Here is a 27,009-nt window from a genome sequence, read left to right as displayed (position 1 = left end):
AAATACAATCCAAGTGCACCAACTTGGTGTGGTTTGTTTATCCCGTGTTTAGTACTTTGACGCTATATCTACTGTAAATCCGAAGCAAAATGATAGTTGAAAAATCTTGAACCGAATCAAAATGTTTTTACTTGACCCAGATCGAACCCCTTTCTTAAAATTATAGCGCATAGGCTCGATGGGTTGTTGTTACGACCGCGTGTGCGCACAGTTTTAGACCCATCAGAGAAAATGTTCAGCAAGCGCTGAGAACGAGTTTGGTCTGAGGGAGCTTCCTTCACAACAAACTAGTTCACTGCACGCTCTACTGGTTCTGCAACACCGTTAGACGGGTTTTGATCCACAACTGGAACGTGTCACTTTGCCTAAATCATGTCTCGACTATCGGAAGTGACGACTAAGCGTGTTTTGTAGTGATGAGATAGTAACACAAGTTTGATGCTTTGGCAGCTTACGTTCAACTTGTTTTTTTGTTCGTTGATTTCATCATTTATTCATCGTTGGAGGCCAAAGCTTGTTCAAAATGGCCATTCCTTAATCGGGCGTTGCTTAACCGCCCAACTTACGTTTTACTTTCTGCCAAATGAGATATACAGATATATGAGCGATGCTATATCACAGAGCGTCGGTTTAGAAAAGTGAGACCAATGACCCAATTGCTACTTTTTAATCAATGGTTTAGAAAAGCACGTTGAAAGCACCACAAGTATCTAAAGCACTTACTGTAGGCTTTGTCGGCGTAGCGTTTGAAGTATGTGACTTTGTTACTTAATATAACATTTGTAGATAAAAAAAGAACAGTCTAAGCTAAAATTAGCAATAAGTTTTAATGAAGGTAAAACTTGAGAAAACATTTACTTTTCAAAACCTTAAAATAGCACTTTATAACTAATGAGTATTAGCACCGACTAGAATTTTTTGAAAAAATGATCCGGTACTTTTTTCCGAAAGTACCGATGGTACTGGTTTCGGTACTGCCCCTTCTACAACAACTGGGCAATCGCGTTTAAACCATAGATATCTTATATATAATAACTAGATATCCAACTACCTTGCGGTTGCGCTTTAAGAAGTGAAGCCAGTATGGGTCCGCCATTTTGTCAACACATGCGACCAGAAATGCTCTGGCGTATATGTGTTGAATGCAACATATGAAAAGATTATGTGACATTGGAAAATAGTTATGAAATGGAAAGACGTTTTTTGATGCAGACGATGCTAAGCAATATTGCTAAAGCTCAATTGCATAGTTAAAGGGTGTTTGGCGTTTAAATATGGGCCCAGATACTGGAACGGCCCGTACCGTACCGGTATCATTAGCGAGCAGTTTGTGCGAATGGTAGGATGTTTCTGGCAATAAATTGTTGAAAGAAATTATTTATGTATCAATCATTTGCTTTGGATCATGCAACTCTTACTCAAATGAAGGGCAACCACATTGCCTTATGCTAGGCCTATACGGTATCGGTAGGCAATTAGCCTAGGCAAGCTTACTCATTGATACAGCTAAAATACAAATATTTACAAAAACAATCGGTGATAGCGCAATGCAAACAGCTCGGCTTTTCGAAAAACTTCAATAGAATTAGGCCTATACAGAACTAATTTACAATTGGCTTTTAGCCTTTCTCTCACTCCCTCCCAACGCTTTTGGGCGCATGTGTCATCGCAGGCTTGCTTCACTTTTCAGCGAGAGTTGGATATCTAGTTATTATATATAAGATATCTATGGTTTAAACTCAAAAGCTTCATCGCGGTCATTTTGTTTCAATTTAACCCATGAAATGTGGGCTACTTATCGCTACAGTGGAAAGTGGAAGACTGAATGATATTTCTGTAATTTATTTTTTAATTTTACCTTCTTCAACAACACTCTGATTGTTTTTGTTTTTATTAAAACACATCATAAAAATAATAAATACAAATTAGCAAAAACAGAAAAATAAAAGCAATCTTCAAGGTAAAGTTCACTTCACTTAGTGCATTCTGCTTTTATTTGTCCTACATGCAGTAACCCGCTCAAAGTGACGCACTTGTCTCACTAATGCAATGATGCGTGACGAATGCAACGTAATCATTCGCATGCGGACGGCACTTTTTGCGGCACCCTGATTTGTTAAAACTTCGTCATCAACATCAACCCCACAGCGACACCTTGCGTTTTTTTCACCTGATACAATGGTCAAAATATCAGCCAACATACACAATATCGGAACAAAATTGAAAAATACATTTGCGACTACTTCACGCCGCCTAGTGAGCAAGACTATGTGTAAGGACAACAGCAAGCGGCACAAGCTAACCTAATTTCCTGATTATTTAAATAATTGAGGACAGCCTAGATGTGTAACAGCTCTTAAAACCGCTGTGATTTGTTTTATAAGTTATCTACAAATGCATAAAAAGCATAATAAGTTATATAATAAAAAATGCAATTGTTCAAAGAGAAAGTTCAAGAACAAGCAAACTTCGCTTTTAAAGTAAAGTTAGTGATGCATGACCAGAACACAGAACACTGCACAAGAAAGTCAAGCATTTAACTATTTGCAATAACACTATGACCTGAAGATTCCATCGCAGAGGACCTTTAACTAATGCAACGTCTTTTAATAAGTTTGTCAGAACTAGACCTCTTAAATTTCTCTTAACTATGACACCACTCAGCAATCAGCTGATAAGAAAGCGACGCGCAGTTAGTGGAGAAAGGCTGCATCTTGCGAGGGCTGAGTTATTTTAATTGCGAAGTTAATGCTGTGAGGAAAACAGGAATTTTCTTATAAATTCTTTCCACTGCTCTGTTTCTGCAATCGACAAATGGGCATTTTGCTGCAACAAGCCACGTGGTAGAGAAGTCAATTGCAGGCGCGTGACGGTTTTGTTTAGGCGCTAGATAAATGCAGCCAGGATCATTAACAAATATGTAGTGAGAATGTTGACAGAACAGTCAGACGTAAGGTAGCAGCTTAAACTTGCTGTGTTCGAAGCTCAAGTTTAGTGCTTGTGTAAAGAAATTTAGAACTGGATGCAATTGCGTATTCAAAAGTCGTGTTAATAAGAACCCTACGACACCAACTTGCTGCTGCTTAATATTTACCTTCACGCAGAAATGCAAGGCGTTGTTGCGCTCGTAATATTGGCTGGATTCTTTATTTTAACATTTGTCGGTTTAGTATTTTATAAGGCTTCTTCTTATCGTCAACATGTCAACCATCAACATGCCACCTATCAACATCTCGACCATCAACAAATCAACCGTCTTCGCGTGTCGACCAAGTAAATATATTACGTTATAATTGACATTATGATCTAATTAATTAAAGGATGCGTATGTCTGAGACAATAGGATTTGCCAGTACTGGCCGGTCTAGAAGGAGGAGTTATCTATAAGTTCCAACACATAGTTAAAGCATAGACGCACATGTATTGACCATGGTTCAGCTAAACGCCGTCTTTATCACAATCAAGTTTTTGTAAATCACTGCATTTTATGTCTAGTTAGGAGCTAAGAGTTGAATTCTAAAGCAAAACATTTCAAAGAGTTTTCTGCCTTAACTACGCAATAGTAGTGGAAAGCGGGGTACTTGCACACATGACATTCATCGATATGTCAAAGTTCATTCATCGATGTGCCAAAGTTGTTATATTCACGGTTGTTTGAACGCTCAGGAAATGTTATGATGTAACAATGTGTATTGCTCATAACTTGTTGCTTGGCAACAAACATAGAAAGGTAGAAAACTGCACTAGTTATTCCGAGACTCGTGTAGTGAGGTCTCTGCATACAAAGTACTGCCATCTCTAGTCGGACTACCGACCGGTGGCATGACCACTAGGTTGTGCTACAAGTGAGAACTGTGCATACGGCCACCAAAGTCGGTAGTCCGACTACAAGTATAAAAACAAGGCATTTAAGCTACAATCGCGCTTTGCAGATATGGTGACGTAATTGGAGAGCATGTAACCGTTGACGTCACCGGAGAGCCGCATGGGGTTCGAGCCTTTCTGGGAATACCATTCGCGATAGCTCCACAACGCTTCTCTGGTCCTGAAGCTTCATCACCATGGCAACAGGCGTTGCACGCCACGGAATTTGGACCCTCTTGCTTCCATCAAGGCGACCCTACCTTTTCAGGGTTTCCAGGTTGGTTTTTCAGAATTAGTAAGGGCCTGTTGATAGTTTTGGTTTGCATCTTTGTTGCAGTTGGTAACTGTAGGTTGCTTACACGATTTCAAAACAACAAACCAAAAGTTTGCTTGGCTCAAAACAAGAATTTTTTAGCTATGTTGAAAGATGTTTTATGAACCAAATAAAGAATATTGTGATGAAACAGATTTTTCACTCAGGGGCGGAAATATGGGATGAACCCAACCGTAAAAGCGAAGATTGTCTTACTTTGAACATATGGACCCCTGACCACCACGAGGAAGAGCGCCTTGCTGTGATGGTTTGGATATACGGCGGATCGTATTTCAGCGGAACCTCCGCACTTTCGGTTTACGACGGAAGATATCTATCGGCGGCTGGGCACGTGATCGTTGTTTCATTCAATTACAGGTGAATGCATTGTGACTGAGATTTTTCTTTTGAAGTGACCAGGTTGTCAAATTACGACCTGAATATTGTTGTTGGTCATAATCTCTAAGTATCCGTCCCCGAGAATCATCCATAGTTTGCTTATGGTCTTGGTCTGTTATTACAGGCTGGGTCCCCTAGGTTTTCTCCCGCCCCTCGGTAAATCGGCTCCAGGCAATGTGGGTATGCTCGACCAGCAGTGGGCGCTAAAATGGCTTCAGGAGAACATCAAAAACTTTGGCGGTAACCCTGACAACGTGACGTTATTTGGGGAAAGTACTGGCGCTGCGTCGGTTTCTCTTCACACATTGGCGCCATCTAGCAGTGGACTTTTTAACAGGTAATTTTGGTTTAATATAACACACCAGCAAGGCAATGACCATGGACCAATTACAGAGTGATTCTACAAAGCGGAAATGCGCTGACACCGTGGGCGGCCGTTAGTCTCGACACTGCCTTAGAACGTACTAAAGTTATGGCCACTAAACTTTCCTGCCCGACAACAGACTTCGAGGTCATACTGGAATGTCTTCGATCCAAGGATGTTGATGAGCTGTTTTCCGCGTCATGGATTACTTCAGAGTTGTTCGATTTTCCTTTTGTTCCGGTTTACGGGACCGACTTTCTTCCGGAGGATCCGCAAGAGGTGGATCTCTTTCGGAAACAAAATTTTCAACTTAATTTGAATTTATCGATCCCGTATCCTTTTTTTACTATACTTCAGATGGTCAACAAGAGCAGACATCCTGAAATCGACATCCTCCTTGGCTCCAACTCAAACGGGGGATCTTACTTTAATTCTTTCTGGAATTCCCATGACAACACCAGCACAAAAACCTTAACGACCGAGTAAGTTGTCGACGGCGTGTTAGTTAACCTAAGAAAATATTTCAAAGATCGCTGACAACCGCTTAATCCACAACCCAGATCCCAGTATAACAAAGGTATATCGATGTGTGGTTTGCGAACCAACGAATGGGGAAGGTCTGCCGTAGCTTTTATGTACAAGGACTGGGAACACCCTTCCAATCCAGGACAATACAAAGATGCTCTCAACGCGATTGTGGACCATTTTCACATCCTCTGCCCCACCATACGACTATCCAAGTAAGTTGGTACCAGTATCTTTAGTTATTTCATTGCTGTAAGCTCGTTTTCAAAGTATAAATCGTTTCTTGCTTGATGCGCAGAACTACATATTGAGGTTGGTTAAATTGAAACTGATTTGCCGATGTTGCAGGTTTAGTGAACTTGTTTCTACTTGTATCTCTACCTACTTCACAAGCTTTCATTTTCACCACTTTCACATCTTCATCTCAGCCATGTTCAGTTTATTTATCACACAGATATTTTCTGAATTTGTCGTTTCAGGCTTCATTCACAAATTGGGAAGAATGTCTTCATGTATCATCTCTCCTACCGCCTCTCAACCAATCCCTGGCCACAATGGGCTGACGTCATGCACGGCTACGACATAGAGCTGGTATTTGGTCTTCCTATGATTGGGCATTCCCCTAACCTCAACATATACGATGACGAAGATCGGCAAGTATCGCACCGAATGGTTCACTATTGGACAAATTTTGCCAAATTCGGGTCAGTCGGTTTAAATATTTTAGTTTGCCTTCAGTTTTTAAATTGTCATTGGTTCTCTCGTTTCATCCTATTACGTCATATCACAGAGATCCAAACGGCCACGCCGCGCCAGAGGGACACCAGTTAATTTGGCCAGTCTTTCACGAAATCGACCAAAGTTACTTGGAAATCACAAAAGACGGCGACATTGTGAGAAGCCCGGCCCCTCAGCCTTTCTACTGCGCTTTCTGGGAGAAATATCTTCCCGCCCTCGAGTTCGCCACAAGTAAGACCGGTTTAGGGGATTACTCACAAGCACGATTGAATTTCGACTAGTGTTTCCATGTAAAATGATATGATTTGTCAAGGTGGGATTGACCATGTCGAAAGGATTAGGATAATGGACTTCCACCATTGGTTGGACTCCATGGATTCCTGGAGACACGCATTAATATCGTTCCAACAGCGATGTCACATCCATTAGTTTTTCTCAGTTTTCCTTTTTTTTTTTCAAAACGTTTTATGGCAGAACGCCAACATTGAGCCGAGTTGATTATGCTGCTCTGAGATTGACTTTCATTAATACAATTAACTTATTTTCAAATATAACTACGTAGGCATATCTTGTAGGAAACTCCATCATCGATTCTTGGACGCTTCAAAATTCTTCAAACAACGATGTCTCACCTTTTATTAATACCCAGTTTTTCAAGGCCAAATAACACGAAGGAATTTACATCATAGTGTTTCACTGCGAATAGTTAAAACCATGTTTCGATGGCAAAAGATAAGGGGTATTGCAACCAGCCTTGACCTGGTCAAGTAACTAATATTTTGCCGCCATGAAACATGGAAACAAAACAATTGACCTGTAAATTTTTATAGAATTTCTTCATTTATTTTTACAAGCATTATGCGATTATTAATATAATTGATAATTACTTTACTATGTAGTTAAAAAAAGCTGGCATATCTTCTAGGTAGGCATATCTTCTAGGTAACTTCATGGAGTCACGCTTCACTTCACTAGTACGTAGAAAACTGTGTCAGTAAATTTTGTGCTGATTCAGTACATTGAAATGTTAATGTAAATGTACAATCTGTACATTTTTAACGTAAGTTAAAAAATTTTCTGTTTTTTTAAACACGTTATGTATTAAATAAATTAATATTCCGTGCTCTGCGCTTTGCTGTCACTTAGCGGCAAGTTGCATGAGCCGAAAAAGCGCTTTAGTTTACACACTGAAATATGTAGAAGCTTCCCTTAGTCTAGTGGTGGTATTATTATTGGCTAATGATTAGTAACGAATATAAAGCTGAAATAGCCAGAACAGTTGAATGACACCGCTCCCAAATTGAATGAAAACAGCAATAGTCGTCATAATTTGCTCGCAACAGTTTAACTCACTCCCCTTTTTTTTAATTCGTCAGCCGCGGTAATTTCAGCCTGAAAGTATTTCTCGCTCATACATTCTACTTTTCGGTCGAAACTGCAATATGCTATTTGACTCCTTTGACCCTATTTGACCCCTTTTAACAGATGTATCATTTATTTTGGTTCACGCCGTTTTTACTGTTTGCTTGGATGAGCAAAAAAAAACATTGCTATCTGCATTTGGTGTATTGACTGCAAAAAATATACAAATATTCTGCATAATAACATAAAAACTTACAGTAACACCGACAAAGGTTATTGTGGAAATGTTTACAACAGTCAATAAATCTAATATAAAAAACAAATCCAAATCTGTACATTGGAATGTTTTCAAAATTGCACATTTTATCAAATGTATAACGACGAACGAGATACAATAAATTTATACGCTTGGATCTACACGTCTGAATCCTCGAAATCAGAGTCTTGAGAACACTGAGTGTTTGAACTCATTTCGGTTTCTTCTGTCTTGTCTCCGGATGGGTTGGCATTACGTGGAGGACGCTTTGCGTATCTGCGAAATACAAGAAGCTGCGAGGTTGCCTACAACTGCTTATGTTTTGGTTAATCTTTAGGCCAGTGGTTTCCAAATTTCTCAAGGCACGAAACCCATCTGGATTTTTCGAACTTCCAAGGAACACAGAATAAGCAAATGATTCGAGTGGGAGATATTTAAGGAGCAAATAAATGTCTGCTTTAATGCAACTAGATTGTAATGTAATTTGCATATACCTAGATAATTTGGATATTATATGTTCAATACATGATTATCCCAATATATGTATTTGTTTCACAGAAGTCTTGGCACTTTTAATGGAGCCCCAAATGTCCGCAGAACCCACTTTGGGAACCAACGTTATAGGTCTATAGTGGCACAAACAACGTGCTGTAATATTACAGACTCTATACTAATTGCACAAAACCCGTGATGGCAATATTAGTTTTGAAGCATGCAACCTAGCAAGACGTTCGAAGCACCATAAGACTATATATTATATGTATAGGCTACCTAGGTCCTAGGTTCGTGCTGCACTTACGTTTGCTTCACGTGACGTAGAAACAAAACAAGGAAGACGATCAATAGCAAAATCAAGACCAAAAATCCTGTTAGAAGCCCAAAGAACTTTCCTGCAAAGTCAGTTTTTGCTTCGTTCAGCTCCTGGTTTGTTGTTTCAAGATCATCTTCTAGTTTCTGCCAATCGGTTCAATGTAATTCAACCAGGTTAAATATCCAGATCAACTGATCTAGTCTAGTTAACTGACAAAATTCTGACCAACGGAAGCAATTACCAACCTAATACTATCACAAATCAAATACTATCAAACTACTCAAGTAACAATGGGAAGCGACTTTATAGGGTTTGTCATTAGGTAAACAGTTTGTTCAGTAGCCTACGAAAGACGGCTTCATTGCATCAATTTTCGACATATACTGTTAATGATTTACGAAAATGAAAGTTTACTTGTGTCGCAACTTAGAATTTTAACGCATGATATTTACCTGGATGTACTTTTAACAAATGGTTTTACCTTATTGTTTGATTTCAAAATGATCTGTTCATCTTTTAAAACTTGGTTTGTCATGAAATCTCTGCAGTATTCCAAGCATTCTTTTTTCATTCCTTCTGTAGGTGGACTGCAGTGGACTGAACAACTTTCGCATGCTCCAGTGTAGCTGAAGTAATAGAACGGCCCGAACTTTGCTTGGCAATCTATGTCTTTCTGTTTGCGAGTCTTAAAACAAATGCATGAATTTAATCTATTATAACTATTGTTATATCAGCAAACTATTATTTCACAAGTTAATAAAGGTATAATTGTAGACCATAGTGTATCATGCTAAGAGTTGAAAACATTGATTGAATTGTAAGAAATAACCATGTATGATACTAACAACAATAACTCTAAAAACATGTTTCCAAAATCTATTGTTATTTAATGTGTGGACTAGTGTTTTAACATGAATTAGTTAGGCCTATAACAAGTAAGCATTTTTCTACTTACATCAATAACTCTAAGAACAGTTTTTTTGAAAGCGTCTGTTTTGAGGAAATCTTCGGCCAAAACTTGCTCTGCTACTTTTCCCAATGCTCTGGCTTTTCCACTAAAAATTGGAAGTGGTTAGTAGAAACGTTTGTTGTTTAATAAAGTGTCTGACGTAAATATTAACTTTCTGACAGGCTGGCTATAGCTTTAAATTTTTACGTCATTTAAATCAAATGATAATAATGTTCACCTTGGCTTGGAGTTGACTGTTACAGTCAGACTTACAAGTCCAACAAACACAAACGCTGTTGTTAAGTTCATTGCAAAGTGGTCAAGGCTCCACGTTTACAGTATAATAGACTTCGATGAGAGCAAGAAGCAGAAATGACTTTACGATGCTCACATGGTCACATGTATCTTGTTATATAGACCTATAAGAGTCTATATAGGCCTACCCTGCCACAGCCTAACATTTCCCCACTGGTGCTATGACTAGGCAAAATTAGTCCATCGAACTGGACAGTAATAAGGTGATACCACGGGAATTCCCGTGGGTGCTTATGTATATACTGTATGCTCATAATTATCTGACAACATTTTTCCCAAAGGTAGTTCTGATAACTTCTTGTTTGTGATACCAATTAAATTATTATTGTTATTGTAGGAACAAGAGTTACGCAATCACATTTCTAGCAAAGTTTCCTGAGTTATGAAAATACATTTTGCAGAACGCTTCTAATGTTGAGTCGTTTAAAATAACTTTGCCGGCGATATTTTCCTGAAAATAAATTCCTTAACTAGTGCAGCTTGTTTCAGTTGCTCAATTAGATCAAAATGTCCTAAAATTTTTTTAATTATGACGTCACTGAAACGTGTAGTGAATGCAGTAATCAGCTGATAAGCGTGCGAAGCGCAGTTAGTAGAGAAAGGCTGCATCTTGCGAGGGCTGAGTTATTTTAATTGCGAAGTTAATGCTGCGAGGAAACAGGAACTTTGTTATAAGTTCTTTTCACTGCTCTGTTCCTGCAGTCGACAAATGGGCATTATGACACGAGCCACGTGGTTTCGAAGTTAGCTGCAGGCGTGTGATAGATTTGTTTAAGTGCTGGATAAATGCAGCCATCAGCAAGTTTGTAGTGGAAATGTTGACAGAACAGTCCGCCTTTGGGTAGCAGCTTAAACTTGCGGCGTTCGACTCTTAAGTTTTTAGCTTAAAGAATATATGGATATTGAAACCTATGCATTTCTGGTTGCAGTTGCTAGTGTACCTTTCGATGGCTACAGTGTTCTGGAGTCTGTTGGCGGTTGTATAGATCTCTTTAGAAATCGCGTTGATGAGTAACTTGAGGCATCACCTTGCTCGCCTGCTAATGCTTAACAATTATACCTTCGTGCAGAAATATGTTTCACAAATTACTTACCCTTGCTGTTGTGTTCACTTTCATTTCGGAATATGTTCATTCTGTTCGTCATCATCTTCGTCACCATCATGTGCAGACCAAGTAAATACATTACGTCATAATTGCCACTATTGTTCTAATAAACTATAAATAGCGCTAGTGACCTCTAGCCTTGTGAGGTAATGGTCAGTTACTTCAAGCTTCACAAGCACACAAGCAACACAAATTCTTTGTCTGGTATAACACTTTTGCCGCAGTTTAATGTCGATTTACTCAACAAAACAGCGCTTCACGTTTGAAATTTTAACTTTTTCCAGGTATGGTGAAATAATCGGTAAACAACAAAGCGTTCATGTCGACGGAGAGCCGCAATCAGTTCAATCCTTTTTTGGAATTCCATTCGCGGTGGCTCCAGAACGTTTCTCGGCCCCAGAAGCCCCATCACCGTGGCAACAGGCTTTGAATGCCAGCGAATTCGGGCCCTCTTGCTTCCATCAAGACGACACTACTTTCTCAGGGTTTCCAGGTTGTTTCTGTTACAATATGAACATATTGGGCAAGCACTTTTCTGGTACTAGCTGCCCAATTACCTAAAAAGGTTTCGGTAATAACTGTAAATTGCTTACAAATTTTGTTTTAGTTTTAGTTGGCTCAAAAGTAAGGTTTATCCGCTCAAGATTTATAAATCATATTGTGACAAAACCCGTCTTTACTCAGGGGCGGAAATGTGGAATGCACCCAACCGTAAAAGCGAAGATTGTCTTACTTTGAACATATGGACCCCTGACCACCACGAGGAAGACCGCCTTGCTGTGATGGTTTGGATATACGGCGGATCGTATTTCAGCGGAACCTCCGCACTTCGGGTTTACGACGGAAGATATCTAGCAGCGGCTGGGCACGTGATCGTGGTTTCATTCAATTACAGGTGAATGCATTTTGACTGGGATTTGTCTTTTGAAGTGACCAGGTTGTCAAATTACGACCTGAAATTTGTTGGTCATAATCTCTCCGTCTGTATCCGTACCCGAGTATAATGCATAGTTTGCTTATGGTCTTGGTCTGTCATTACAGGCTGGGTCCCCTAGGTTTTCTCCCGCCCCTCGGTAAATCGGCTCCAGGCAATGTGGGTATGCTGGACCAGCAGTGGGCGCTAAAGTGGGTTCAGGAAAACATCAGAGACTTTGGCGGTGACTCTAACAACGTGACGTTATTTGGGGAAAGTACTGGCGCTGCGTCTATTTCTCTTCACACATTGGCGCCATCTAGCAGTGGACTTTTTAACAGGTAAATTTGGTTTAATATAACTCACCAGCAAGGCAATGACCATGGACCGATTACAGAGTGATTCTACAAAGTGGAAATGCGCTGACACCGTGGGCGGCCGTTAGTCTCGACACAGCCTTAGAACGTACTAAACTTTTGGCGTCTCGACTCTTTTGCGAAACAACAGACTTCGAGATCATGCTGGAATGTCTTCGATCCAAGGATGTTGATGATCTCTTTTCCGCGTCATGGTTTACGTCACAGATGTTCGATTTTCCTTTTGCTCCGGTTTACGGGACCGACTTTCTTCCGGAGGATCCGAAAGAGGTGGTGGTGAAACAAATTTTGAACTCAAAGTTTTAACTTTTTGATTTCGTTCAAGTTTGTTTTATTTTTTTGAAAATATATGCCAGATGGTCAAAAAGAGCAAACACGGCGAAATTGGCATCCTTGTTGGCTTCAATTCAAACGAGGGATCTTACTTCAACTTTCACTCCGTTCCCGGCTACAACATAAGTACAGACAGCTTAATAACCGAGTAAGTTACTATAGGCTCCTTACTCAAACTAACGCAAGCAGCACTGACGCTGTCTTATCCACCACAACACAGACTCCAATACAACAAAGGAATAGAGAAGTGCGGTCTACGAACCAACGAGTTGGGGAAGGCTTCCGTAGCTTTTATGTACATGGACTGGGAGCACCCTTCCAATCTGGCGCAGTTCAGAGATGCTTTGAACGACATTATCGACCATTTTCATTTCCGCTGCCCCACCATAAGATTGTCCAAGTAGGTCTCGCACTTTCCGTTAGCTTGCACGTCTCAGCTGTGCTCATTGTATTTGTTACGAAAAATTTCGTATTTATCGTTTCAGGCTCCATTCACAAATTGGGAAGAATGTCTTCATGTATCATCTCTCCTACCGCCTCTCAACCAATCCCTGGCCACAATGGGCTGACGTCATGCACGGCTACGAGATAGAGCTGGTATTTGGTCTTCCTATGATGGGAGGTGTCCCTTTCGTCAGCATTTACAATGACGACGACCGTGAAGTATCGCACCGAATGGTTCACTATTGGACAAATTTTGCCAAATTCGGGTCAGTCGGTTTAAACATTTCATTTTACCATGATTATTTAATTCTCGTTATTTCTGTCATTTATTACGTCATATCACAGAGATCCAAACGGACCAGCTGGACATGCTTCGCCAGATGGACACTTGCACCGCCACGCCGAGCCAGATGGACACTTGCACCGCCACGCCGAGCCAGATGGACACCAGCATCAGATAATTTGGCCAGTCTTTCACGAAATCGACCAAGGTTACTTGGAAATCACAAAGAACGGCGACATTATGAGAAGCCCGGCCCCTCAGGCTTTCTACTGCGCTTTCTGGGAGAAATATCTTCCCGCCCTCGAGTTCGCCACAAGTAAGTCTAATTTAAGTCAATTTCGACTAGTGGTTCCATATTAACTACGATTTGTGAAGGTGAGATTGATACTGTCAAAGCGAAGTGGAGAATCGAATTCCAGAAGTGGTTGAATTCCATGGATACCTGGACCCACGCTTTTCAACATTTTTCCGACGATGGCTCGCACTACTATCATTAATCTTCATTTACCTAATTTTTTTCTGACAAAATAAAAATCACTGCATAAAACCAAGCCCTGCTAATGGCGTTTTAAGGATCGTTACCGAAAAACGTTTTTTAAAGAAAAATAGGACGTGTACGGTTAAAAAGTAGAAGTATTGAGTAAGAATCTAAACGATTAGCTCTAGGTAACCTGCAATCATCCATCGCCCATTACACAGTTGTTCTGATTACTAACGTACAAGTCACGCAAGCTTTTGTATTTCTACTGACCATGTGCTGAGCGCCCGCTGTAATGTTTTTTTTTTTTAATTTTCCACAATGTCCGTAATAGTTTTAAGTCAAACAGTGTTTTCTAAACCATATTGAAATAAAGTTCGTTAGACATAACCAGCTAATTCTCTTAAGGATTTGACAGTTCAAAAAGTCAGTAAAACACGTTAACGTTGTTCCACTGTGGTTGTCTATTATCCTGCGCTATTTAGTATTAATCGATATTATCTATTATCCGTCAACCAGGATATTTTGCCGATAATTTAATGGCAACACTTGACGTACGTTTTGATTAATTTAGAAGCATTTTCACGACAGTGCATAACGCTTTCTCGGCGAACACTCTTGAGTGTCGGAGTTTTTTTGGTTTAGAGTGGGGTATCGCCGTACCACTATTGTTTTCGTAACATCTACAAGCTTTCGCTAGTTCCGTGGTCTTCGTCCTGGTCCGCGTTTTTGCGAAGATTTCGTCTTTCATCCGCTCCAGCAGACAATCTCTCTTCTTCTGCCTGATGTGCGCTAGATTCGATTGTTCTATAACTGTTCAGAACAAAACATCATTGTTTAACTTCTATGTTGGTTTAAATAGTCGGCGATTGGAACTAGATTTCGGGTCTTCTTCCATGTACTTACGTCTTGTCTGCGTGGCGTCTGAACGAGCGAAAGGCAATCCCAGTGCAGATGAATCCCAAGCAAATTAGAACCAAGCAACTGATGGAAATATTTTTCACCGTCGTCAATTCGTTCCTGTCCTTTTCTTGTTCGGTCTGTAGTTGATTCAATTCTTTCGCTAAACGACTTAATTGCTGCTGCAAGTTCTGCAAATACACAAATGACGAGTTTTGTTTTTGATTTAAGTATAGCTGTCATATTTATTTAACTCCTCAACAACAAATACGAAAAGAAAATTAAGCAGAAGCCAAATGATTATAGCTAGCGTTATGCACTCACTTTAATAACCATACATAGTATACGTCACTGTGTAGATAGCTGAAGATAGACCTAAGCATCATAAATTCAAATGCCTTGTGACATTCAGGACCTATTAACTTACATTTTGGATTTGACGTAAAGAGGCAACATCGTTGTTTAAATTGGAATACCTGAACCCGGAAATGTACATGTCGTTTTTGATTTGCTGCAGACAACAGTCGTGTTACTTGATTAAGGTTTCTGTTCCAACACCTAACTTATTTCATTCTAAGGCAAGAATATCTGACCTGTATCCGCCACGCCGCTTCTCCTAGTTCTTTACGTACGTAGCGTTTCTCTGTAAAACCTGGGCAGTTTTTCAAACATTCAGCCTGAAAGCTGCTAGAGGATGTAGTGCAGTCAACGGCACAATTCCTACATCCGGTTGAACCAAAGTAAAAGTCTGTACCGTTTGTAACCTTGCAGTCGAGATCAGCTTGTTGGGAGGACTTTAAAACAAAGATTGATATTAGCGCCAAAGTATGTTGCTTTTTAGAAGTTGTTAACAACTTTCATCTTAGTTATCTTACCTGTACTATCTCCGCTACAAGGTCAGTAAAATTCTGCTGCTTGAAAAAGTCTGTAGTGACGCAATTGCCGGTGCAAGTCCCACCAGTGTTGCTATGACAGAAAAGAAAATTATCAACAGAGCTCATAGCTGCACAAAGACTTGCTTGCTTAGTGTAAAAAAACTTGCTCAGTGTAAACAGCCTAAATCGCTTTTAAGCAAAACAATTTAGTTAACAACTGAAAGCAACTAAACCTAGGCTACTTACCTACCAGAAGCACCATTTACTTGTGAAACGCATAAGTATGAAGCTGTAAGGCAAAACAACAATGAAATATGTTCCATTGTCTGCATGTCTGTAACTTGAAATTAATCTGACTAAGCTAAGCACAAATGTTCAACGGTTACTGCGACTCTACGCGAACAAAAAAGTTGATCTACATTCTACAAGTTACTGAGCAAGTAGCGTTAACAACTATTAGATAGCTGTAACGGTTCAGTGCCTTATACAAAAAGAACTAAGGCTTCGGGGCTTCCCCAAGTTTTCCTTTTATGATGTTGTTGTGACGTATGATGTTTGTCACGTACGCATCCTAAATCTGCTCGTGATGTTATATGTCAATAGATTCTACAGAAGTTATATGTCAATAGATTCTACAGAAGTTATATGTCAATAGATTCTACAGTAAGTTATATGAGTTCCCATTTCAATAACATCAATGGGATGATGACAACGTAGAAACGAAATCAAAACATTGAAATAAAGCCAAGGTTGTAATTATATTAGTTAAGTATTTGTATATCGGCAAAATACTACAACTTGTTGTTTTGATGGACTTATTTCCGACCATTTTAAGCTCATTTAGGTGATGAAACCAAAGTCGCAAAAACAAAATCAGTTTTGCTTTAAGTGAATCTGTCTAATACTCTAATGGCTTACATTAGTTTAGATTTACTTAAGAACACACATCGCAATTGAACCAAATGTATTGCACATTCACTACGGCACCGCAGAAAATATAGAACCTGTTCTGTGTTTGGAGCGGACAAAGTATTTGAGAAAAATGTACAAGGTTTACTTCCGACCACCGTCTCTACGTCGATTACGTCCTGTAATTTACACCGGATGAGTAGGGCGATTATTTTTTTACCTAAACAACGAAAATGTTTCACCTAAAAATTGAAAATTTTGACAACTTTTGACATTAAAAAACTTTTTTTGACAAATTTTGACATATGAAGAACTCAAGTAGGTAAATTACGCATTATTGTACAAGTTAAAATTTATTGTAGTAAAGTAAGGCAAAAATCTGAACACAGACCTAGCTTATTCTGAAAAGGGAAATGAACTAATTACAAATCACTGCCAAAAAAACTGCACCTAAGACACAACAAAAACTGTTCAATACATTTGTCTAAACTAAAGATACATGAAGTATCTAAAGCAAAACCGAAGCAAGAGCTGCACCTAACCTACAACTGCCGCAAAATGACTTAGGACCTAATCATGATGATGATGCATTACCGGAAAGTTCCAAATCATCGTCGAACAGATGGTTTTGTTTGGTTTCTTTTGCAAAATAAAAACTTTGCCATGTGAAGTTGCTAACTTTCATCCAGAAGTTATAAATATTTTCAAAACTAGAGCAACAAAATTTCTTGCCGGTTGATGCCATAAAACAAAACATCAGCAAAGTTCTCAGGCAGCAAAAGATGCCAGTCGCGCTTTCTGAGAGAAAATTACTACAAAAAGGATTAGGCTTATACTCAGGTGCTGTCATATTTTTTAGTAAAATCATTACACGAAATATGAATGCACTGATGCGTAAAGCAACATAAATGGCATGTGGGCTCTGCTTAGTATAATACTGCTTCAGACGGATTCGGGTTAATTCTTTTGCTTCTCTTTCATGCCCATCATGTCGTTAGCACTGATTTAGCTACAAAGCATCATGTCGTAGAAATACTTTGGAAGTTTTAGCCAGGATGGAATATAACTTGACAAACTGTTCCAGCCATAAATCTTGGTCAATATTTTTAAACTTTGTTCACTCAAAGGAGATTTCCCTGAACAAGAATAAGTGGTGAAGATTGGTCGAAATTAAAAAGAAAATGTTGTGAAAGTTACAAATTTACCATCAACGTCTTCAAAATTGTATTCCTCAGCCAAGTCGGTTGTTAGAAGAATCTGTCCGGACTTCTTCATGATATTTTCATCTGAAATAATAAAACAAGCTGCTGAGTGCTGAAAATTGACTTCATTGTTGCTGGGTTTTAGCTTAAATTTTGCAAATATTAAAATGACTTTATTCCAATATTACTTTGCTAAAAAGAAGACGCCAATTACATCACAAGGGTAACAAATTGTTGTTTAACTTTAAAACGATCTGAATGAAATTGTGGGAAACAACATTCTGTATTGTATTTGGCATGCGAGGATATTTAAGTCTTGTTTATTCCATGCAGGTTATTCAAGCAAGTGCAAACATTGCCCTGTCAGCTGATTGTAGGTGTCATGCTGGACATACCTGCCAGCATATGGCCGATGCACTTTCCCTGAAATTCGACGCTTTCGCTGCAGTCTAACATCTGTCTGCACTGGAAAAATACAATTTAACTGCACGTGGTGTTGTACCTTTTACTATTTTAATATGCTGTATAGTATAATATAATTTATGTATAGCATAATAACCAATATTGCAAGGTTAAATGATTTTAAGCAAAATGTAGCCAGGTCACTACAATTACATCATTCTTACACTTGCTCGTATTTCGTTCAATGCTTGGTCTTCATCGTCGTCTTTCTCAATAAACTTTGTCATTTTTTCGGTCAATACGATGCTTGGCCACAAAAACGCAAAAGCAACGTTGTTTGTCCTCAAGTTCACGGCATTATTCTTTGCCACGTAATCTTTCTAATAACAAAATCTCAGCCTCAATAATTTGTGCTGATATCCTGGTTTGAACCAAAGTTTCCTTTATTATGATTGATGACGTCACACGTCTAAGCATCAAAACTTAGATCATGCTGTAATCATCTGCGTGGTTTTTCGTCAATGACCATGTGATAACAAGAAATTGTTACCCAATAAACTCGATTAAAACGTATCAACGCACCTTTGCAAACTATGGGACATGAGCCCCACAAAATCTGCCGGCACAAAACTACTAACTGCGGGAACATTGGCTGCAGCTAATAGAAGCAGAGATCACGAAACAGGTTAGCAAGGTGCTTTGAAACAACCAGTCTTACCAGAGCATTTCTTAGTCCAGATGCAAGACGCAATAAATATATTTTTCTGCCGACCGGACTGACAGTAACAATCAATCCACGTTTCCTGGGAATCATCAAACCTGCTGCGAGTGCGGACGAGTAGTGGTGGTTTCTAGATGAAGAAACAAAGAGATGACATTTTGAAATTTGAGACAAAAACTCGACAAAGTTACTGCATCTGTTTTCTTTAACCTCATTCCGACTTTGTTGATGATACCACAAGCCGATGTACCAGGTTCATAAAAATCAACGTTGAAGTTGTCCCACCAGTACTATAAAGTTATAAGCCAAGACATTTACTTAAGCTTATTTTTGAATAACTTTTTACGACAAAAACATGACGTTAAACCAATTGAAGTAACTTTAAAAGTTCACCTGCATGGCAGAAAAAACATTGTTGACCAGCAAGTCGAGTTGTCCGTTTTGTTCGACAGAAATTGTCTCAAAAACTCTCCTCGTGTTTTCATCATTTCTGTGATCACATTCCACAGGGATGATCCTGCCACTACTTTTCCGGTCTTCTGCCTGACAACAAGCAACAGAGTTTTATTTGTTTGCACAATGATACATTCATGACAACACAATTTAAGCTTTAATAGGTTTAGTTTAAAGTTTTATTCAGCAGTTGTAGGCAGCCCTATAAATAAGTGTCGGTCTTTTCTTGTTAAATCGTCTTAACAAAATAGCTTATATCGTCGTAAATGTTTATCAACAAAACACAGGTACGGTAGATTTATATTAATATTGTTGCTATTTTTACGACTCATACCTCCTTTTGAACAGTCTCCAACGTTGCCAACTCCCTCCCAGTAATATAACACGTCGCTCCATAAGATGCGAGTTGGAGCGCTGTGCCTCGGCCAACGCCCTTCGAAGCGCCAGTGACAAGACAAACTTTGTTGCTTAGATCAGGCATGATGGAATGCTATGTGCTGCCTATCAATTAAATGCTGCACCCAACTCAAAAATTAGTTACCTATTTTATGCATAGGCTACCACACGACCGCAAGTAATTACGGACCATTTGCTATCATAGCGCTCGTTATTTTATGGTAGTACACTAGCCTAGTGTGATGTCATAGTAGTTTCTTGGCAAAACCGACTCATATCACAGTTGAACATCTAATATTCAGCAACAAATGCAAAAGATTTATCTAATTTTTTGGCATCAGTCACTAGAATTTTACAAGAAAACCAGTTGTCTGTTCCAATGAAGCTTGTTTCCTTGCGAATTCTTATCCTTGTTTCTTGTTATAAAGATGTGGTAAAAAGCGAATAAAAGTTACTTAATCCAACAGTTATCAATTAAACCTCTTTAAAATTTCGGCCAATTATTTGCTTATCTTCAGCAACACAATGTGTTGTCTATTTTTGCGCGATGCAAGCGATATTCCTCGTGGGCTTTTTGCAGCGCGATATGATTTTACAGTTTTAACGTTGTCACAGTCATACTTTCTTTGTGCAGTTGATACTAGACAATTACGTCATAAAGCTTCACTTGAAAAGTTTCCAAATGCAGCCATACCTCGGTGTAGGTAACACAAGTACGATTATTCCTTACAATGCAAAACTACAGTGCGCCTTATTCGAGAAACAATTTAACAGCTAGAATAAAGGAGTAAAAGTAAAATCTACATTTGACGTAAGATCACAACAACTTGGCCATAGACATAAATATTTGCAATTGAAACGTTTTCATCTGCTCTGACTCTGGTAATTTAGCTTCGAATAATAAACAACAACAACATGCACTAATCACCTTTGCAGACCAGGTCAAACTTTCTTGCACAGACATCTTATACATGGATTTAAATCCTGACGTTCTTGCAAACTTGACAACTTTCTCTGATGTTGATAATAATACTGCATCAGCTGTACTGCTGCAACAGTTAACTGTGAGCGGGTTTGTAAGCCCGTCGTACAACGAACTAACGGCACAAACTGAAAAAGGCGATTCTACTTACAAAGCACTGCACAGCTGTGCCGTAACGAATAACTTGGCTTATAGATTAGTCAAACGACTCCAACAATTCCCTCGACTTTCTAACCAACGCCTCACACAATTGTCAAATTCGTGCTGGCCTGGTAACCCATAAAATGTTTGATTAAATTTGGACGCACAAGGACAATAATCATTATCATTTAGGTCACGCGTCATAAAACAATGGCTGAAAGAGACAAAAGTAAAAATGACAAAGTTTATTGAGAAAGACGATGATGACCAAGCATTAAACGAAATACGAGCAAGTGTAAGAATGATGTAATTGTAGTGACCTGGCTACATTTTGCTTAAAATCATTTAACCTTGCAATATTGGTTATTATGCTATACATAAATTATATTATACTATACAGCATATTAAAATAGTAAAAGGTACAACACCACGTGCAGTTAAATTGTATTTTTCCATTGCAGACAGATGTTAGACTGCAGCGAAAGCATCGAATTTCAGGGAAAGTGCATCGCCCATATGCTGGCAGGTATGTCCAGCATGACATCTACAATCAGCTGACAGGGCAATGTTTGCACTTGCTTGAATAACCTGCATGGAATAAACAAGACTTAAATATCCTCGTATGCCAAATACAATACAGAACATTGTTTCCCACCTTTTCCAATAGGCCAGATGTCAGCAGTTAATTGTTCATGACACAGATGTGGACATTTAAGCAAGCATGTTTATGGGCCTATGCTTACATCAGTAACTCGAAGAACATTTTTTAAAAGCGTCTGTTTTGAGAAAATCTTCCGTCGAAACGTGATTGCCATCTTGGATCTGTTCAGACTTTGCAATTGAGAGAAAAATATATTGATCAAACAAAAAGTACTTTTGGTAAGTGGTTACGTCCAAGCTTAAATGTTAACAACGTGGTCTTGTCTGTGTTTTCAAAGGGTTTAAACTTTTCTATTATTTAAGCAACTTGTGATGATATTATAAAATTGCTTGCAAATCGAATGCCGCATAGAATACTTGTTTACGGAAATCGGCAAAGCAAAGCATTGCGTTACGTAATCGATTACTCTCTGCTTATCGTATTAAGTCGTGACAAAAATGTCGTGCATGCCTATATTGTGTGTGTTATTATTCATAGTTGTTCAATGCATTACAGTCTACTAAGTCAACCCTAGAAAGTGGTCGACTTTATTATGTAGCTGTCCCAATGTTCTATCTAAATGTATTCGTTCAAAGAAGCTTCAATATAATCAGATTATACAGTTGTCATTCCTGTGTTATTATTGCTGAAGTCTATCAAAGTTCACTGTTAAGATATACACAAGTAAACAGACTTTGTAGTGAAGTGGGTAAACCTTACAGGTTAAGGTACCATATACCACTTTTCATTACAAACTCATTCGTACCTAGGCAAAGAATCGGCCAGACCGGTTAAAATCACAAGGCAAAATGTCAGAACTCGTAACGCTTGTTGTAAAAAAATCATTAAGAAGCAAACTTGATGCCAAATCAAGAAGTAAGAATGATTTTGTGAGACTGAGAATCAGATTTTGTAACTTTGCCTACGCCTAAAATTTGCCCAAGGGTAATCAAAATATTGGGTAAACCCCAGCTGGGAAATTTTCTTTTGTTACAGCCCAAATGAATTCCTCTGATTCCACCGAAGAACCAGAATTATTCTAAATCACTGGGTGACGTCGAACCATAACAAGCACAAACTATCACACATGCAAAAGTTTTCAATAAATTACGTATTTAAATGATTATCTCTGGTAGTTTGTAAATGTCGAACTGCATAACGATCAACAGTAAACGAATGGTACTTTACAATGTGGTGTACCGCCTTCAAGTAGTAGTTAATAAAATAAACATTTCATCACTACATGTAACATTGTTTTGGCCAAACTTGCGATTCCAATAATCACGTGATAGCAGTTGGTCGAATCACGAATGGTTTGTGTAACGTTGCATAAAAAGGGGGAAACGAATGAGATGCTTTACATGGCAAAAACTTTCCTGCGACTAAGACGAGCAAGAATAAAGTACAGAAGATACCAAGGAATATATTCGAGTTATCGCTAAAAAAAACTTCCGTTAGATGACGCTAATAAGCAATTTTAGAGGCTGAGACAATCGCGTACTTAAGGGGCTGTAGGCCCATCCGAAGCCCTATCTTAAACAATGCAAAGTAACATTTTGCAATTTGAACTTGCTTCTAAACAAGCCCGGTCACCTCGCTGAATTTTTGTATTTGCCGAGATGTAGGATAAAAGGACTTAATGCAGTATTTTGAGCAAATTATCGTATCTGGAATTCTCACACCAAATGCTTTAACTTTTAAACAACTTTTTCCTTAAACTTTTCAAAAACATCAGCCAAAAAGCCTTAATTTTGAACCAACACAAAACGTCAACTTTAGCCTGAACCTACACTCAGCAAACGCCATAACAACAACAAACCATCACAAATTAAGGTCACATGCGCACTGGACCGGAACCATTTATACTTTTTATATAATGACGTCTTGCATGCGACCTTCGTCACAATCGCCGTGTTGCCGTTTCAAAACTGCTCAAAATGGTACTACATACCCTTCAAAGGCAAATTGTCAAGCCGACTTGACTATCACGTGCAACTCTTTTTCGCTTAAAGGACAGTAAATAAGCGATATGTGAGCGATTGCCGTCATCATTATCTCAAAGAGCTGAATCTTCAATGGAAACGCAAAGAAGATCGTTTGCTGCTAGGTGGCGCAAAAACAATTTATTTTGTCACGTTATACAGGGACTTCGCGGAAGCGCTCGAGAAACTGAAAATTAAAACAATTTGAAAGCAACTTCCGCAGAGATATTGGTGACAGTCTAACAAATAAAATTGCAAGAATACCGGCAAGAGACACGACGAGAACCGTAGCGGCGCGATCCCGAAAGAAGTTTGCATTGGAGTGTCAAAGCAGACTTTTCGCTGAATACAAAGCCTGCATATCAAAACACGGAAATGACATCGATGCAATGGCCGCAAAACTGCTCGGCGCAGCTGACGCCATGTTGGGCTACCTACAAGGTGACCATAGCGACTGCCAGCGGTTGTGATTTGTCTGTCGCGGTAAAGAACAGCCAATAACTTCGGACAGACGCAGGGTGCGAATTGTGCTTGACAAGCAGGCGAATCTAACTTGTAAGCGGGCAATAGTAAAGTATTCCAATAAATCAATTCTGTCAAGAATACGTTTTGGCAGAAATACAAATAAGGTTGAAAGTGTTAACGCTACACTGTCAAAGACTTTGCCAAAAGGTCAACATTTTCAAAGAACGATGCCTGGGCGAGCTCACCTGGCTGTGATGTGCCGCAATAATGGACTGGGCAGTGGTATAGCTAGGGCTTGTGCAGTTTCCGGCGTTGGTTCACAAGTGGGTTGTCCAGCAACGAAACGCTTAGCTGGTCAGCAGACCGAACAAGTCCAGGCTGGATTGAAGAAAGACACTCCGGCAGCTCGAAGGCGACAAAAGTTCTGCAAAAGTAGGAGATTTAAACAACACGAGGAGCGTGCAGTAACGGAGACTTATAAAAATGACTCACGTAATTATCGTGTGAAGTAGAGTTTAAGGCCAAAACATGCACGTTTTAAACTTGTCATGGCCAAAGCAAAACTGGTTTTGCAAGCAGCGCTTTCTTGCGTTGTTATTTTCGGCTGGCTCCAAACTTAAATGGTGTGGATTGACACAAAGACGGTGATGGCACGCGTGACTTACGTGAAGTTTTCCGGTAAGCGGTATGGGCGACTGATTCACCAGTAGCATATAAGCAAGCCGGTGTGCGCCATATCGCCTACCGCCAAATTTTATGCATCTGTAGCCATCATCGGTTTTCGCCCCAATCCAGCTAAGGCAGGGGTCGGCAACCTGCGGCTCTTTCATCCTTCTGATGCGGCTCTTATTAATTTTATTGCTACAGTAGAAACAAACAGAAGAACACTCGCGTCTTTATCTCATTGAGCACATTATAGTAATCACATTAATTAAATCACATTAATTAAATCTTACTGAATTAACTGCTTTTATAAATGCGACACATGACAGTTTTGTTACAGAGTGTCGTTTTCGTTTTATTGTGAAAATAGTTTTGCGGCTCCCAGTGATTTTTATTTTGTGGAATATCGGTTAAAATGGCTCTTTAAGTGAAAAAGGTTGCCGACCCCTGAGCTAAGGCAACAAGTGTTTGGAGCTAACCGAACTCTATTACATCGTAAATTTTCATTTGCGTTTTCCATCACGTGCATCGTACATTAAAATACAGAGTTATTTGTTCTAAAGTATCTGGTTATTCCGATTTAAAGCTGTACGCTCCAAAACTTGTCCAAAATTGCTGTAAAAAACGCTCAATGCAACAGCAGGGCTTTGTTTTACCAAACCAAAAGTAATAAAATTTTTTGGGGGGTTGTCAGGTATTGTGGTTTTAATATGTTGTAGTCATATACCCTCACTAATAGAATACGATTTTTCAGTCTATTCTCATTTATGGTTCTTGAGTTATTTTCAAAAAAGTGTTAGGTGGGCCTTATTCGGTACAGGTACCTTATAATAAACAAACAAGAAATTAAACAATTCTAGACACGGAACACGTCTTCTTTCCAGGTTGTGTTGCTAGGAAGCAATACAGCAAGAGTTAGTAAGCTAGGCTAAAATCAGACTAGCAGTTTAATTAAGTTTAACATTTCGCCTTGCAATTGCTATAATTCTCCTTAAAGATTTTTATCACGTCAAATGCAATTTTAACGACGTAACAGCATAGACTGAATGCAAAAATGGCAAAAATGGCAAAAATGGCAAAAATGGCTAAAATGGCTGGAATTTCCGGTTATTTTGTGGTTACTTTTCACGTAATCAGTCATTCTTTCAAAACCTGAATTTGGTTTTTGTTTTTATTCTTATCCACCAATTATGTAAAAGTAATTGAATAGTTCAACCGAGAACCAGTGAGTAAACTCCTGTCTGCAAAGACACGACCGGAAACAATAAGACGTCACCGAGCATATCCGTAGAGTTCTCGTTTTCAATGATGAGCATCTTTGGTATAGGGCATACGTGGGCTCTCCTCTGAATAAACTCCAATGTTTGTAAATCTCGATATTGCGTTCATTGTTTTTGCTTTTCCTTAAAATTGACTTATCAGAGACCAAAGGTAGTCAATGTTGAAACAGTTTGCACAGGACAAACTGTTGGTTTATTTATTATGGACATTTATTTTCACTTATCCCGTTGCGACCTTTAACCCTATACGTCTGTAATCGTCGTCATAATAAATTTGGCCTAAAACATTCCGCTGAAATCTCACAAAATTACACAAATATTTCCTTGAAATGCCAGAAGAGTTCGAGAGCAAATGAGTTTGTTTCAAACTTCGAGCTTAACAACGTGTAATAAAACGTTATCCCTCTGTTGCGTTGCGGGCTGCTGGGTTGGTGACAAATTTTCATCCATTGTAAACTTTTCTGAGAAAGGATTGTGAAAATGAAAACCGAACAGTACAGACAAGACGGCAAATGCAGAAGAAATAAATTTGTGTTTCATTATACTTGGTTGTAGGTTTTATTCAATCTACCACACTCACGTTGGCAGAGAAGAATTTTAAGACACCGATAGTTCACCGATTTATTTACGCAAAACTAGCTATGAGTAATCGTTCTTTGGTTTAAAACCCTACACAACATTGTTAACTGAAACAAACCGCCTTGTTAAAAGTCTTTATTTTCGTAAAGGCAATGGCGCTCCACATAATTTAGGGCAGTTGCAATATCTGTAAACATGTTTTGTTGCTTTTCTCTGATCATCTGCGTTCTTCGCGCATCTCACTTAACAACAGGAAGTGACGTTTTAAAGTCACATGCTATCGCCCTCGTGATTTCTTTGATGGAAAGTTACCACTCGGTTATAGCGCTCGTAAAGTTGTCGGGATGGTTTCAGCGTCTTGCGTCATCCTTTTTGATGTGCAGCGGGTTGGTAGACATCCAACCTTTTAACGCAAGTAATGTTTGAAATTTTTCTTAGTTAACCTCAGTTTATTCGAAACTAAGACGTTTTTTCTCTGGGACTTCACCAGCCGTCGTGACGTAATGCTTGAGTTGCGTATGTGTTTACGTCATAGCAATGATTTACGACCGCTATATCTCGCTTCAATTTTATTACTTCACAAACGATA

General features: G+C 39.0%; 5 protein-coding genes across 6 annotated transcripts; 2 read left to right on the top strand and 3 right to left on the bottom strand.

Annotated features, from left to right (window-relative positions):
* Positions 1-2,951: 2,951 nt before the first annotated feature.
* On the top strand, positions 2,952-7,105 carry LOC143456858 (cholinesterase-like). Of its 2 annotated transcripts, none has more exons than XM_076955201.1 (10): positions 2,952-3,273; positions 3,933-4,141; positions 4,345-4,555; positions 4,701-4,913; positions 4,970-5,219; positions 5,310-5,422; positions 5,501-5,680; positions 5,945-6,169; positions 6,256-6,434; positions 6,517-7,105. In XM_076955201.1, exons 1-10 carry the CDS (start codon positions 3,107-3,109, stop codon positions 6,630-6,632), a joined length of 1,863 nt encoding a protein of 620 aa, XP_076811316.1. In that variant the 5' UTR covers positions 2,952-3,106; the 3' UTR covers positions 6,633-7,105. The 2 variants fall into 2 exon arrangements, with proteins under 2 accessions (XP_076811316.1, XP_076811315.1); XM_076955200.1 differs by having other exon boundaries at positions 2,954-3,273; positions 5,298-5,422; positions 6,517-7,103.
* A 730-nt stretch (positions 7,106-7,835) lies between these two features.
* Positions 7,836-10,611, bottom strand: LOC143456842 (uncharacterized). The gene is made up of 5 exons (XM_076955199.1): positions 9,820-10,611; positions 9,588-9,687; positions 9,114-9,317; positions 8,621-8,775; positions 7,836-8,097 (listed from the first exon to the last, which is right to left on the bottom strand). The coding sequence occupies exons 1-5, from the start codon at positions 9,888-9,890 to the stop codon at positions 7,980-7,982; spliced, it is 648 nt and encodes a 215-aa protein (XP_076811314.1). The 5' UTR covers positions 9,891-10,611; the 3' UTR covers positions 7,836-7,979.
* Positions 10,612-10,830: 219 nt separating this feature from the next.
* LOC143456794 (cholinesterase-like) lies at positions 10,831-13,899 on the top strand. The gene is made up of 10 exons (XM_076955196.1): positions 10,831-11,071; positions 11,287-11,495; positions 11,687-11,897; positions 12,044-12,256; positions 12,313-12,562; positions 12,649-12,773; positions 12,846-13,025; positions 13,111-13,335; positions 13,415-13,668; positions 13,728-13,899. Exons 1-10 carry the CDS (start codon positions 10,971-10,973, stop codon positions 13,847-13,849), a joined length of 1,890 nt encoding a protein of 629 aa, XP_076811311.1. The 5' UTR covers positions 10,831-10,970; the 3' UTR covers positions 13,850-13,899.
* Positions 13,900-14,116: 217 nt separating this feature from the next.
* Positions 14,117-16,072, bottom strand: LOC143456826 (uncharacterized). Its single transcript, XM_076955198.1, has 6 exons — positions 15,852-16,072; positions 15,606-15,696; positions 15,324-15,524; positions 15,158-15,241; positions 14,737-14,921; positions 14,117-14,643 (listed from the first exon to the last, which is right to left on the bottom strand). The coding sequence occupies exons 1-6, from the start codon at positions 15,935-15,937 to the stop codon at positions 14,514-14,516; spliced, it is 777 nt and encodes a 258-aa protein (XP_076811313.1). The 5' UTR covers positions 15,938-16,072; the 3' UTR covers positions 14,117-14,513.
* Positions 16,073-17,350: 1,278 nt separating this feature from the next.
* LOC143456810 (dehydrogenase/reductase SDR family member 1-like) lies at positions 17,351-20,475 on the bottom strand. The gene is made up of 9 exons (XM_076955197.1): positions 20,383-20,475; positions 19,627-19,793; positions 19,233-19,382; positions 19,050-19,129; positions 18,837-18,969; positions 18,343-18,498; positions 18,112-18,181; positions 17,720-17,800; positions 17,351-17,650 (listed from the first exon to the last, which is right to left on the bottom strand). The coding sequence occupies exons 2-9, from the start codon at positions 19,771-19,773 to the stop codon at positions 17,520-17,522; spliced, it is 948 nt and encodes a 315-aa protein (XP_076811312.1). The 5' UTR covers positions 19,774-19,793; positions 20,383-20,475; the 3' UTR covers positions 17,351-17,519.
* Between the last annotated feature and the right edge of the window lie 6,534 nt (positions 20,476-27,009).

This window comes from Clavelina lepadiformis, chromosome 1 (genome assembly GCF_947623445.1).
Source record: "Clavelina lepadiformis chromosome 1, kaClaLepa1.1, whole genome shotgun sequence".
In the NCBI taxonomy this organism is placed as follows: domain Eukaryota; kingdom Metazoa; phylum Chordata; class Ascidiacea; order Aplousobranchia; family Clavelinidae; genus Clavelina; species Clavelina lepadiformis.
The sequence above is the reverse complement of the archived record's forward strand: the minus strand, read 5'-3'. Positions and strand labels throughout refer to the sequence as shown.

What these genes read in the sequence shown, in the direction of transcription:
- LOC143456842 (XM_076955199.1), bottom strand. Translation starts at nt 9,890, where the DNA reads ATGAACTTAACAACAGCGTTTGTGTTTGTTGGACTTGTAAGTCTGACT. An exon ending in ACAGTCAACTCCAAGCCAAG is followed by an intron (nt 9,688 to 9,819) that starts GTGAACATTATT and finishes TCCAATTTTTAG; the next exon opens with TGGAAAAGCCAGAGCATTGG. An exon ending in CTACGTCACGTGAAGCAAAC is followed by an intron (nt 8,098 to 8,620) that starts GTAAGTGCAGCA and finishes TGTATTTCGCAG; the next exon opens with ATACGCAAAGCGTCCTCCAC.
- LOC143456810 (XM_076955197.1), bottom strand. Translation starts at nt 19,773, where the DNA reads ATGCCTGATCTAAGCAACAAAGTTTGTCTTGTCACTGGCGCTTCGAAG. An exon ending in ATCAACAAAGTCGGAATGAG is followed by an intron (nt 18,970 to 19,049) that starts GTTAAAGAAAAC and finishes TTCTTCATCTAG; the next exon opens with AAACCACCACTACTCGTCCG. An exon ending in CAATTTTGAAGACGTTGATG is followed by an intron (nt 17,651 to 17,719) that starts GTAAATTTGTAA and finishes ATTCTTGTTCAG; the next exon opens with GGAAATCTCCTTTGAGTGAA.
- LOC143456794 (XM_076955196.1), top strand. Translation starts at nt 10,971, where the DNA reads ATGTTTCACAAATTACTTACCCTTGCTGTTGTGTTCACTTTCATTTCG. An exon ending in TACTTTCTCAGGGTTTCCAG is followed by an intron (nt 11,496 to 11,686) that starts GTTGTTTCTGTT and finishes GTCTTTACTCAG; the next exon opens with GGGCGGAAATGTGGAATGCA. An exon ending in ACAGACAGCTTAATAACCGA is followed by an intron (nt 12,774 to 12,845) that starts GTAAGTTACTAT and finishes ACCACAACACAG; the next exon opens with ACTCCAATACAACAAAGGAA.
- LOC143456826 (XM_076955198.1), bottom strand. Translation starts at nt 15,937, where the DNA reads ATGCAGACAATGGAACATATTTCATTGTTGTTTTGCCTTACAGCTTCA. An exon ending in TTGTAGCGGAGATAGTACAG is followed by an intron (nt 15,525 to 15,605) that starts GTAAGATAACTA and finishes TTTGTTTTAAAG; the next exon opens with TCCTCCCAACAAGCTGATCT. An exon ending in CTTTACGTCAAATCCAAAAT is followed by an intron (nt 14,922 to 15,157) that starts GTAAGTTAATAG and finishes GTGTATTTGCAG; the next exon opens with AACTTGCAGCAGCAATTAAG.
- LOC143456858 (XM_076955200.1), top strand. Translation starts at nt 3,107, where the DNA reads ATGCAAGGCGTTGTTGCGCTCGTAATATTGGCTGGATTCTTTATTTTA. An exon ending in GTTGTTTCATTCAATTACAG is followed by an intron (nt 4,556 to 4,700) that starts GTGAATGCATTG and finishes CTGTTATTACAG; the next exon opens with GCTGGGTCCCCTAGGTTTTC. An exon ending in AGCAGTGGACTTTTTAACAG is followed by an intron (nt 4,914 to 4,969) that starts GTAATTTTGGTT and finishes GACCAATTACAG; the next exon opens with AGTGATTCTACAAAGCGGAA.